Raw genomic sequence first — 14,037 nt, 5'->3', positions numbered from 1 at the left:
TCGTGGATTTTCTTGGATTTCAGACTTTTCATTGGTGAGTATTTAAGTAAGACTTAATTGTTGATTATATTTATTGTTTTTTTTTATGGTTCGCTCTGTTTATTTACTCTAATTTTATGTTTTTGTTTGTGTCTCTATTTCAGATATGTTTGATATTTCATGTTATTATAAATAAAACGTGCAGTGATTGTTTTGTAATTGGTGAGAGGTAAGTATCTGGAAAAGGACTAGTAAGACAACTGAATATTTGAATAATTATTAATTTAAACGTAAAATCCAATAAACTTATCTGAAGCTTTTGTACCATTAAAGTAAACTTGATATTAAACTGAGCAGGGTTGCCAACACCGTTGTTATATCATTAACAAAATAACCACAAAATAATCATAATTATAAAAACTTGTGGAATAATTTAATACACAATTTATTTTATAAATTAAAGTAATGTAACATAGTAATAAGTCTTAATACTGATGTACCAATCAATAATGGTTCATAGATATTTGAGAAGATAAGTTTTTAAGTCAAATTAAAGATTTTAAAGAAAATTGTTGGAACATGATGAAACTAATTTGATTAACTTATTTGGACATAAATTCTTAGAAACATGATATAAAATTTCTCCTAAAAATGTCGTGCAGAAAACAATTATTCATTTTTTAGAATCTATATTTGTTTTGCATGTAGTGTTGCCTATCCATTGGTATGATTTTTTTTTTAAATTAGCAACTAACGTTACCAAAAGTGTTTAATATACGAAATATATGAAAAAACAATATATTTTGATATGTTAAACATTGTAAATTATGTATAAACTTAAAAAAAAATCTTACGCCTTTTTAATTCTCGGTTGCTTAATATATAAGGTTGGTGACCCAACATACATATAAGCTCTGAATCTTTAAATAAGTGGACATTTGAACATAATACAAATAGGGGAGAAAAGCGTCCCTTCTTGATGAAAGAACATTATACCAAGCTTGAAATAATTAGATTTTTTTTTAATTACCAACTGACGTTTCCAAAAGTGTTTAACATACGAAATATATGAAAAAAAATATATATTTTGATATGTTAAACATTGTAAATTATGTATAAACTTTTAAAAAATTCCTACGCCTTTTTGATTCTCGGTTGATAAATATATAAGGTTGGTGACCCAACATACATATAAGCTCTGAATCTTTAAATAAGTGGACATTTGAACATAATACAAATAGGGGAGAAAAGCGTCTCTTCTTGATGTACAGTATTTGTCCAGGGCTTTTATTTGTATCATGCCAAATTTGTTATACTGAATTATTAGTTTAATAATATAACTTAGTAATAATTAATAAATAGTGACATGTTTGTAAAAAGACAGTTTTGTGTCAAAGTTTTGGAATATTTGGATTTCTTCAATTTCACAAATAATATTGGTTTTTATGATTGGTAAATTATGTTGAAAGTTAAAACAATACATATAGTTTAAAACTCGGGTTTTCTTGTGTTGTTGTGGAGTCTTAGTAAGAAATTAAGTAAATCTAATTGGTTTTATAACAACTTTAATTTAATGTAAGGATAATTTCGGCTAAGGATTTGTGGTACTTTTTAAAGTTCTTTATAAAACTGAGTAGAACTTTTAACATTTAAACACAGATTAATTCTAAAGATATTCTACTAATATATAATTGTCTCTTTGGTTACAGTAGACTGTTCTGTTCTGTTTTTTCCACACTGAAAAGGAGTGTAAGTATGCAACTTAAATCGCACAAAGGGGTGCATGTAGCCAGTCAATGCCGTATTAAATACTGAATTAGATTAAATAATAATATGTAACACAAAAAAAAACATATAGGAAATCTTCACGAACAATGTGGAAGGTCTCAGTTAGGTAAGTAAAATATTATATGAATTGTTATAAATATACCAGTAGTAATAAGTTTACAAAGAGTTAAGATATACAAAATATTCCACAATATAGTTAAATATATACAAATTCAAATAAATTACAGTAGAGATATGTCATAATTGATTGACTGGGTTTCGTGAAGCCGTAGAGTAAAACACCAGATTTAGATCACCAAACAGACACCATTAGCTTGTGTTGGCATCATCATTATTATCCAATTCAACCGATTTCGGACGAAGAATCTTCTTCTCTCTCAAGGCATATGTACAAATCTCATACCAACTGATTTATCGTAAAAAAAAAAGATTACAAATTTGTATCCATCATTATGCCGAACTATGCCAAAATGTATATATTTTTTGCCGTACGAAATAATGTGGAGTAAAAATGGTTTGTCTTTATGTCACAAAGAAAAGCAAGCTTCGAAACTATTTCTGATTTGACGTTTGTTTAATTCAAAGTTGGTACTTGAGGTATTCGTACATTTCAAATTTAATGACCTAAGTATGCAAACATACACATTGGGTATACATTTCTTCATATATAAGTTGAGTTTTTGGGAATTGAGACCTACATCAAACAACTGTATTTGTTCCATGAAAGCCCTCATATTCTCATATGCATTTTTATTTTGAATAAATAATTTAATTAATTACTTGTTTTTTTTATGTTTTATGTTTATATTGAGATTCAGTTAATTTCCATAGCAAACGTTAAATAGAAAATAGTTACTATAAATCTTTTGTTTGCGTTTTAATTATGATAAGATTTGAAGACTTTCCTTTGATTTATTATAAGCCACACGTTCTCCAAATGTTCATTACGGTTTTTGTTATTGTCGTTGCGTCCGGGCAATGGAAACACGAAGAAAGGTTTCGCCGCATTTGCAATGAAGGCAATTACGATCGCATTAGAGCCGCGCAATTTGCGCAAACTTTCTCCATTCGCGTTCGCGTACAAACGCCGCTAAACATATGTGTCTCTGTGTTTGTGCACTTTCATCGGAGTCAAGTTCATACAGCTCGACATTGTAGATGCGGCCGCTCGGAAAAAGAGAAACTGGAAATCGCTGCTCGATACCTTTTCCACGTATCGCATTCTAACACCTCCAAACGACAAATTCAATCAATTTTCAATCATTTAAAAAAAAAGCAATTAAACTTTCCTTACATAATTATCGATATCGGCTCAAGTGTGTGTTTTTATATATATATACGTAGTTTTCCTTCCATTTCCATACTCGTTTTTTTACATGTTTTCGCACTAAACTTTATCTTTTCAAGGTGAATTCCAGATTACTCCAATCCATATACTTCATTTACGTTTTCTTTTTAAATAACACACTTTATTATTATTATTATTTTTTGTGTTATTCCTCGCATATTTATTGCAAGAATCGCAGTATAAAAATATAGTTTACATGAATTAATACAACATAATTATGTATATTCTTGGAGATTGAGTATAGAGTAAACTTTGCTCGTATTGCATGCTGCTCGGTGAAAGTTGCGCAAACACAAAAAAAAAGTATGCATTAATTGTTTGGTCGGTGCACTGATTTAAAAATTGCATTCTGGTAATTATATAAATAATTGAAAACAAAATGAATATAGAAAGAAAATTGGAAAGAAGGATACGTTGAAGACTCCTCGTGTACGTGTCGTGTCACACTTTTTGAACATCACGATCAGAAAGAAAGTTTCATACGGGTATTGAGTTTAATTGGCCGAGTCAAATTGAATTACAATTAAACGTCTTCAAACTGTTGAAAAAAAAGTTCGACGCATTTCGTTGATATTCGTGAAAATTTTCTTACAATTTTTATCAATTATTGTACTTAAATTTGATTGCAATTACTTTCACACTTTAATGAATAAACTCTCAAACTAATTAATACAGATTTATACAAACTTTATCATTGATAAACTGTCAAACTAATGATTAAATTACAAACCTTAACTTGTATAAACTGTCAGACTGATCAATACTCAAACTTATAACTTTTACCTTGATAAACTGTCAAACTAATGATTACAAACCTTAACTTATATAAACTGTCAGACTGATTAATACTCAAACTTATAACAAACTATAACTTTTTCCTTGATAAACTGTCAAACTAATGATTACAAACCTTAACTTGTATAAACTGTCAGACTGATTAATACTCAAACTTTTAACAAACTATAACTTTTACCTTGATAAACTGTCAAACTAATAATTACAAACCTTAACTTGTATAAACTGTCAGACTGATCAATACTCAAACTTATAGCAAACTGTAACTTTTACCTTGATAAGCTGTCAAACTAATAATTACAAACCTTAACTTCTATAAACTGTCAGACTGATCAATACTCAAACTTATAGTAAACTATAACTTTTACCTTGATAAACAGTCAAACTAATGTTTACAAACCTTAACTTGTATAAACTGTCAGATTGATTAATACTCAAACTTATAACAAACTATAACTTTTACTTTCATAAACTATCAAACTAATGATTAGATTACAAACCTTAACTTGTATAAACTGTCAGATTGATCCATACTCAAACTTATAACAAACTATAACTTTTACCTTGATAAACTGTCAAACTATTTAATGCAGACCGTTGATGAGTTTTGAAACTTACTATTAAAAATCACAACTATTACCTTGATAAGCTGTCAAACTAATAATTACAGATTACAAACCTTGACTTTGACAAACTGTCAGACTGATTTAATACAGATTACGAATGTCAACTTGAATAAACTGTCAAACTGATTAATATAGTCAATCATGATCATTTACTTTAAGTATCTGTCAATCTAATATTAAGTACTTAAAAACGGCGTAAGAAGTTGTTGCTTTTTCTTTGTTATAACATTAACTTAAAATTTACATTTATATTTTTGAATATGCGCAATTCATCCTTTATTATTCTAAGAAATTCAATTCGAAGGTTACGACGCGATATTAATATTTAAAATGTAACAAAAAAAACTAAAATAAAAACAACAACAATGATGATTCATTTTCTAACAGATTAAAAAAAAAACAAAAAGTGACATTTGTATTGAACATAAATGAGATTGATGTTTGTGAAACGTAAAAATACATGTTTAATCTTCGCATTATTCAAATGAATGTAATTAGTTGACAATTTTGGGTTGCCGATAAATATTATGTGTCCAAAAAAAAAAACAACAAAAGTGGAGCAAANCCAGTTCAGTTGCCTCGAAAAAAAAAAAAAAAACATATGCCGCGATAGCCTTCTAAATTAGTCGATCAATTTATGAATGTTAATTTAGTTATTATTAGTTAGTTTGTTTGTTGGATATTTATGGTATTTCTGTTAATTTCAAGCAATTTTGTGACATTTACCATTAACTTTCTCCCGAAAGAAATGCAGTCAATTATTATCTAAATATATATATTCGCTTCTACATTAATTATTATATATATAGATAGAATGTCTTTATTAAATTGTAATTGCAATTGTAAATTGATTTGAAACGTGCTTTTAAATGGATAATAACTAAATTTTTATTTATTCATTTGCAGGATGTTGAACTAAACAGTTCTGATTTCTAAACAGAAATCATTTTGAATGTAATTACTTTCTATGCGATTATGCATTAACGGGAAATATGTATGATAACTATACTGTCGACAATGCTGCGGTTAAAGCGATCGGAATTTCAACGGAAAATGCACGAGTTAATAAGTGAAATTACTCTAATCAAGAAACCGTGATTATTTCAATTATTATAATTGTTTTTATCAATTAATTTCAAATGATCCAGATCCAGATGAAATGATGCAAAATGTAAAGAGTTCAATCTTTAATTAACTCGAAACTTCATTTAAATTCAAACAGATTAATTTTATCGAATTTGAACCTAAAAAATATGAAATATAATAACCGAAATAATATAGTGAAAAAATAATTTAAAGCAATCTAGTTGTAACAATATAGGATTATTTAGTATACTTGAAGAAAAATTAGAGTCTAAAAACTTGCGTTTATTGGGCATTAACATTAAGGCATTAATTTTGACTTTAATTAATGTAAGTGTTAATCAAATTAAGTTAGTATAAATATGAATAAAAGATTTGAAAACATTGAAAGTCATTTTTTATTTTTAGTAATAAAACATTGGTAATGCTGCTTACAGTTTTTACTTGACATTTGTTGGTCATATTTACCTATAAAATTGATTTGGAGTCTGAAATAGTTAGTTTTTTTTTGTACCAACTAAAATAGTAAATGTCACTATACCTACCATGTATGCAAATAAATGCATTTTGTACAAATTTTGATCATAATACGTTTGAATTTATGATATTTATCACAATTTGAAAAACACTTATCTAGGAAAATTTTTATTTGAAATTAATTATCAAGAAATTAAAAGTTTACTTACCGAATCGTATTGGATTGTGATATTATATTAAAATCCAAGAAAAGTTTAATGAATAAACTCTCAAACTGATTAATGCAAATTATAACTTTTACCTTTGATAAATTGTCAAACTAATGATTACAAACCTTAACTTGTAAAAACTGTCAGACTGATTAATACTCAAACTTATAACAAACTATAACTTTTACCTTGATAAATTGTCAAACTAATGTTTACAAACCTTAACTTGTATAAACTGTCAGACTGATTAATACTCAAACTTATAACAAACTATAACTTTTACCTTGATAAACTGTCAAACTAATGATTAGATTACAAACTTTAACATTTATAAACTGTCAGACTAATCAATACTCAAACTTATAAGAAACTATAACTTTTACCTTGATAAACTGTCAAACTAGAGAAATTACAGATTACAAACCTTAACTTTGACAGGCTGATTAATACAGATTACGAATGTCAACTTTAATAAACTGTCAATAATAATAATAATAAACCTTTACTTTAAGTACATTTGATTGTGATATAATATTAAGATCCAAGAAATATTTGACACCTTTTTATATAATTTGTGATGTTCACTAAAGTTTTTTTTTTGTTTAGGAACCATGAACAGTTATCAAAAAAAAAACAAATGAGTATACGACAGTAAATAACAGCTTGTTTGATCAAAATACATTATTTCGATAAACAAAAAACAATCGAATGAACTGTTTATTTGAATCACGTTTGGAATACAAAGTAGTATTGTGTCGTTGCGGAATGTGCATGGATTTGGGTAAATAGAAGATAGTTTTGTGTAATACATTTTTATTCGAATTCACCCTAAAATATACATTGTTTCAAAATAAAAACGGAAATAAATAAGTTGTAATAAATAAGCAATTTTTATACAAGTATCTTGTAAATTATTTACACTTAACATCTAACCTTATCATGCTAGGTTTTGGGAGAGTGAAATGAATGCATCCACGCAAAAGAAGCCATTATATTTGGATGTGGAAAATGCCTGTGTCGTCGTTGCTGTTGTTGTTTATGTGCGAACAAAAAATATGTTTTTTTGAGAGTTAGAAATCATAAGATAAAACTATTCTTTCCACTAAATAGAATTAATTGAATGAGCCAACGTTAACTTACTTAATAAGACATTAACATACTTTTTCCTTATCCTTATTGAATACGCACAAAAAAAAATATATATAAAAATAATAATCATATTATTTATACTTAAAAAAAGAATAGTTACAAAAGTACGCGGATTACCATTTCTATCGATACCGTTTACATTAATTGCAATTATGTAATCGGGACGACGTATTTCGCAATTCGAATAAATTCCTGTAAAAAAAAACAACAACAAATGCAAATGTGAAAAGAATAATTATAATAATAACAGTGTTATAATTATCAATGTTTATTATTAATCGTTTAAACATTGTTAATGAACGAATTGTTGTTTTTTTTTCCTTCTATTTCTTATATATTTCGTGCAGAGCGAAAATTCGTTCTGAATGTGAAATTGGTGTTCGTGTCATTTTCATACCATTTTACACGGTGAAAGTATCGCGTTCTGCTTTGGCCGCATCCAGGTCAAATTAATTATTTTTCTCTTGTATTTAGTGTGTGTCTTCGTATCAAGTGTGTATTCTCTCTCTCTTTTTTTTGTTGTTGTGTTCATTGGTACCGTTTCCAGAGCCAAAAACCAATTGTTTCATAATGAACGTTATTACCATGATTTTGACGTTCGAATTAGGAAGTTCGAAACGAGAATAAATGTTTCCGTTCCACTTGGAATTGGAATATAACAAAACAAAAAGAAAAATAGTGACATAGAACATTGAACTTTTTGTTACTTTCCAATATGATTAATATGAAATCGTCGAATGGCAATGAACTTATTGCATAATTTCATTATTTTTCAATGTGTATTTTAGATTTTCGGAATGAATTGTTCGTATAATAGAGAATTTTAATTGTTCCAATACACAAATTAGGATGTTTTGAGCAGAACATTGAACTTTTCGTTACTTTCCAATTTGATCATGGAGAAAAGACGTTGTTCTTCGTTTTTAAAACAGAATTTCAATGATTATAGAGAATATACGTTTTTCGAAAAGCATTGAAGTTTTTGTTACTTTCCTATTCCTAATCTAGTTACCATCGAATTACGGAAAGTGTGAAATACATGTTTTCATTAACATTAGCTTACTGATATTGCAGTTTGATGAAAATTTGAACCAATTATTTGGACAGAGAAAATTAACTGTTTTTTTTTTGATGAGAAGCAGAACTTTTCGTTACTTTCCAATTTGATCCAAACATAAACTAGGTATCATCGAATCATGAAATGTGTAGGAAAAAAGACGTTGTTCTTCGTTCTTAAAACAGAATTTCAATGATTATAGAGAATGTACGTTTTTCGAAAAGTTTTCTTTACTTTCCTATTTGATCCAAAAACCTAATCGAATTACGGAAAGTGTGAAATACATGTTTAGTATTAGCTTAACGGTATTACTTTTGGATACTGATATTGCAGTTTGATGAAAATTTGAACCACAGAGAAAATTAACTGTTTTTGATGAGAAGCAGAACTTTTCGTTACTTTGTCCAGTTTTAATCGAATCGTGAAATATATAGGAATCGATCGTCATGGTAACCGCAGTCGATTATACTTAAAGTAAACATAAATAAAACAAAAGAACAACAATAAAAAATATATAAATAAATTAATGTTACGAACAAAAAAAAAAATAAATCCGGGTGCAGGCAGCGTGTGTGTGCACTGAGAGAACGTATGCTAGTTTCGTCAAAAGAGAATAAGTAGCAAAAGTTCAACAAAAGTATGATATATAAGTCCGATTGATTCCAATAATTTAATAATTTTCCGAATAAATGATTTCTCTTTAAGAAATTAAGTAGTACTACTATTTACTTTCTTGTATTTAGTTTTCGTTTGGAAAGTCCGTTGTGAAAACTGTTTTTTTTTTGTGTGTGTTTCTTTTGGAAATCAATTTTCGTCGTCTTCTCTTACCGTTGATTTTGACTATGCGGGGATGGTGGAGAGGGAGATCCTATGCCTGAAACCGCGAGAACCGTCCGGTCCTTTGGGCATCCTGAGAACGTTCTCGTTCTGGAAAGCGGTGCTGTTGCTGCGAGATCTTACGGGACCGCTGCTCTCTGAGCTGATGCTGCACGCGGACATGCGACGCTGGATGAAGCTGTTGCTGCTGCTGTTCTCTGAGCTCATGCTGCAGGCGCTCACCCTTCTGGACATGTAGAGGCTCGACTCGCTGGAATCGCGACTACCGTAGGATAAGCGTCTAGGTAAGAACATGAAGCTGGCCTCGGTGCTGGAAGCGGAGAGTCTCCTTTGAAGCCAAGCGGCGGGTTCTATTCCGTTCTTGGGGAAATGGATGGACGAACCGCGACGCGTTTTCGGTTTGGTCTCCTTCAGCTTCTCTTCGGCCTCCGATTGATCGCTTTCCACGGGTTTCTTCTTGGGCAACTTCTTCTTGCGCTCGGGATGAGGCACGCAGTTCAGCTCGTAGATCTTGAAGTTGGGCATCTGCAGAGCGTTTCTCGCGCTCTCCGAGTTCACGAACTCCACCAGAGCGCACACCTGACCGGCCAGAGACGGGTTCTTGTTGATGAACTGCCTGACGTCGGCGGGGATCGGATTACCCGGTCTCAGGATGCGGATGAGCGCGATCTCGCCGCAGCTCTTGAAGAGCTCCGCAACGTTTTCTATCGTAGGCTTCTCGATGGGCATCTCTACAGCGACTACCGTCCTCGAAGGTGTCGTCTCGTCGTACTGCGGCAACGGATCCAACCGTCTCAGTTTCGTGCCGGCTTCGTTGATCTCCAGCTTATCGGAACGCATGAGGGCGTGAGCGACGACCCTCCAGTCCTTCGTGATGTGTTTCACCCTCTTGAAGCTCGAGATTAACTTCAGGCTCACGAATCCTTCCTTGTTCCTCTTCACGTGCTTCAGCAGGAACGCATCCTTCGTGATGTTCGCGTCCGAGAAATAAAATTCCACCTGCTGCACGATCTTGTCGGAGAGCTCCTCGTTGGGTGGCGTGAACGGCGGTGGTTCGCTCACCTCTGGAGTCACCTCGCATCCTGAATCTTTCCCACCACCGTTTGAACCGGTATCAGAAGCACTGTCACTCATATCTGCCATGTGAGCTCCTTCGTCCTCGTTGTTCTCCGTTATCGGTTTATCGAAGGACAAGGAAACGTCGCTATCTATGGACGAGATACTGTCCCTGGTCTCCAAGCATTTCGCTGGAGGCTCCGGCGAATAACTCTCCCTCTTCTCCACGATGAATTCACCCTCGCTCATTGCTGGTGCTTCTGGCATCTTGAAAGTCTGCAAAACAACAAGAGCAAACTCGATCAATTTCAATTCGAAACGCATACGATTGATAAATCCGAAACGTGCGATCGCGAACTTTCAAATTGCAACCTCATAAATTATAATAAACTTCGTATCATTGAACTTCAGCCCGTGCACGCGCCTTCCACATTTCTCCAAGCTCTCTCCGCTCTTCGCCATTCCGAATCAATTAACAACAAACACCATCATCGAAGTAAAAGTAATTCAGCGATTCCTTTCCAAGACACTTCATTATCAAATCACGCAACTTTCTTGTAAGCTGCAGCCTAATTACTACATACCTCTTATTATTATTAGAATTTCTTATATTTTTTCCCCCCAATTAAATCAGCAGCAACAGCAGCACTCGAACTGCGGAACGGAGACGAAGACGGAACGAGGCGAGTCAACGGCACCGAGAAATATGGGATCGACGGAGCATTAAATGAACGCCAACTTAATTACGTTCTTTGTAATTAAATTTTCTGCTTGTTGTTTAATTGGATTTAATGCCTATAACGATCTCGATTTACATTTCACCGCGATGCTCCGATTTTCTCTCTTATACACTCACTCATATCAAAAAAGCAGTGTTTTCACATTTCATTGATTTTCTCGAAAACTATAATAGATAGAATGAATCCGAAAGATGCATATGAAAGCTGAATGTTTGGGGAATCTAGCATCTATTGATATATTACTGTGGTTTTAGCCGTTTGGCTGTAATTTACGTTCAAAGTTGAAAAAATGAAAAAAAATACTTATACCCTTCAAAACCTATAACTTTTCATTCAAAATTCGCCTATTTTCTCAAACTTTAAGACTAACACGCTTTTCGACACTTTTCTACCTTAAAAAAAATATATATATATTTTTAATCACTTACGTAATATATATATATAGAGATTATACATATTTATAAGTTACTCAATTATTTTCATTGAGAAAAATAAATTTAATTCAAACTCTTCCGTCATCCACCAATGACTCAAATGCTTACCTAATTTATTTCTTTATTTATTTCTACCAACGTTATTTATTGATAGTTCACAAATTAAAATATTCTTCCTTCTAATATTTATTTTTCTCTCTCGTTCATTAAATCATCATTTTTCAGCGTTTTAATTTCGAATTATTGTAATTATAAAATCGGCGAAATTCCGATATGCAAATTGTATTCAGAAAGACTCATTAATTTAAGTATGTTCTCGTGTTTTCGATTGAAAATTAATATTCATTACTTTTGTTCTTCCTACAAGAATAATTGTGCTGTAAGGATTCTGACTTTTATATTTACTAATATGAATATTGTTCGTTTTACGTTGTTTTGCATGATTGTTATTTTCTAAAATACAGACTTTTTCCTTGCAATAATAAATTGTCCTCTAGTAAATAATGTTCAGTCATCTATATATAACTGTTATTTAAGGGTTGCTATGGTTGTCGTCCTTAGTAACTGAAATAGTTAATGTACATAACAACCGTCTTCATTATGATGATAATCAGCTTTCTGAATCTTTAAAGAAATGGTTAGCAAAACTAAGACTAATATTTTTGGAAGTATGACCTTCTAACATTGATATTGAACGAAAACGGCAATCATGACCATATGTACGTCTGTTGGTAAGTTATTACTTAATAAACAATCGAATGATTTGACTCTAAAGGTGAGTTCAAGGGTAACCTTACAAAATGCTTGATTTATCTAAAAAGTATGAATAAAATTTAATAGGAAGAAGCCGAATCTATATCTACAATACCTACTGAAATTTTGGCATTTCAACTTTATTTTTTGAATGTTTATGAAGATACAATTAATGGTGACTATAAAAATAATTTGCATTTCATTTCAATTTTGTCAATTATTACGGCCTTCATTAATTATTCTAATTGATTTGTTGTGTCCAAAATAGAAACATTTAGATTTGATGTAAATTCGTTCCATTATTACACTTTTCTTAATAAGAACTAATTCTACATTTTTTTTTTGTAATTTGTATATTGAGTCTATATGTATGAGTTCATATGAAAAACATTACCCGAATTTGCATATCGAGTGCAACAGTTACGAAATGGTTTACTTGCAAAAGCAAACAATTTTGGTGATTAAATTTTTCCAAATCAGGTCTATACGCGTGAAAGCGGCGGCGGTGACCTTAAAACGATCAAAGTTGCTCAAAATCTAATGTAATCTACATCTCTGCGTTGATACTAAGATTAAAACGAATCATAATAGAGGTGTTTGCGAAAGGAAAAGTTTAGATGAGACGCGTGCACAATGGAGAAATAAACTTTTTATTTTTTTGAAAATTTGAGGATTTAGTCGAGATTTGAAAGGAAGGTATTGAACCCGTGTTTAAATTATTTGTTATAGAGACGCACAAATGTAGAAGGTGAATGAATGAATGAATGAATGAGTTTCGCATAATAATTTTCCGCATGAACAGTTTCGTGCCTCGCATAGTTCGCTCGCTTTCTTCTTGAAAACCGCTAGAAATGTTAAACATGTTCCTCTCCTCTCTTCTCTTACCTTTAATTTCCTTGACTTTCTTTTCTGGATGGATGTGTGTGTATCTATCTGTCTGTATGTCTGGTCGAGTTGTAGCCTAGATTGATTTTTTTCCGTAATTAATTAAATATTTTCTCTTTCAAAAATCTGTTTTTTTTTTTCTTTCTTTCTTTCTTTTGTAATAACACTAATAAATAATATCACACAGGTATATCACTGGATTAGAATTGCTTTCCGCGTCAAAAAAGGAATTTTAATTTCGCATTCAGTCTTCACTCGATTCTTCTTAGTTCGGTGTTAAATATATTTTTTTTTCTTGGAGGATCTGATCTGATCTTAACAATCTATTCTTCCTTCTTCCGTCGATGTTTTCTGATGCTGTCTTCTTTTAATTTCTCTTCCAGACAGATGTACGTCGACACGAACGTACGTACGTGGTGATCTTTTCTGTTTTCGCTAATTAAAATGGGTCACAAGGAACACGTGGATGCGCTACTGCCACGACTAGAACGTCTGATGACCTAGCTTTCTACCGTACTAATCGCCGTCAATGCGAACGCGCTCTTTTATAAGCACGTCGGTGGTGATGGTTGGTTGCTCGGTCGTTCGTTCGTTCGTTTCGTTGGACTCTTGGAGGTGGTCGATGGTCGGGATACCACCAACTCACCCGAAACGGGGACTACCTCATATACGTATACGTACAAATACACACATACATCTCACCTCACTTTGTGTCACGGCCAATTTATTCACTGACCTACCGCACGACCGACACACGCACTTTTCGAGAACGACTCCAATGTCTCTGCTCTCCTCAGCTCGTTACCTTTAACCAGACATCA

General features: G+C 31.7%; 1 protein-coding gene across 1 annotated transcript; it reads right to left on the bottom strand.

The window, feature by feature from the left end:
• Nucleotides 1-8,847: 8,847 nt before the first annotated feature.
• Nucleotides 8,848-13,798, bottom strand: LOC108558627 (la-related protein 6). Its single transcript, XM_017915598.1, has 2 exons — nucleotides 13,217-13,798; nucleotides 8,848-10,680 (listed from the first exon to the last, which is right to left on the bottom strand). Exon 2 carries the CDS (start codon nucleotides 10,669-10,671, stop codon nucleotides 9,352-9,354), a length of 1,320 nt encoding a protein of 439 aa, XP_017771087.1. The 5' UTR covers nucleotides 10,672-10,680; nucleotides 13,217-13,798; the 3' UTR covers nucleotides 8,848-9,351.
• Nucleotides 13,799-14,037: the final 239 nt, after the last annotated feature.

This window comes from Nicrophorus vespilloides, unplaced genomic scaffold (assembly GCF_001412225.1).
Source record: "Nicrophorus vespilloides isolate i.1.1-1 unplaced genomic scaffold, Nicve_v1.0, whole genome shotgun sequence".
NCBI classification, from domain to species: domain Eukaryota; kingdom Metazoa; phylum Arthropoda; class Insecta; order Coleoptera; family Silphidae; genus Nicrophorus; species Nicrophorus vespilloides.
Note: the sequence above shows the minus strand (reverse complement) of the source record. Positions and strands in the feature narration are given on the sequence as shown.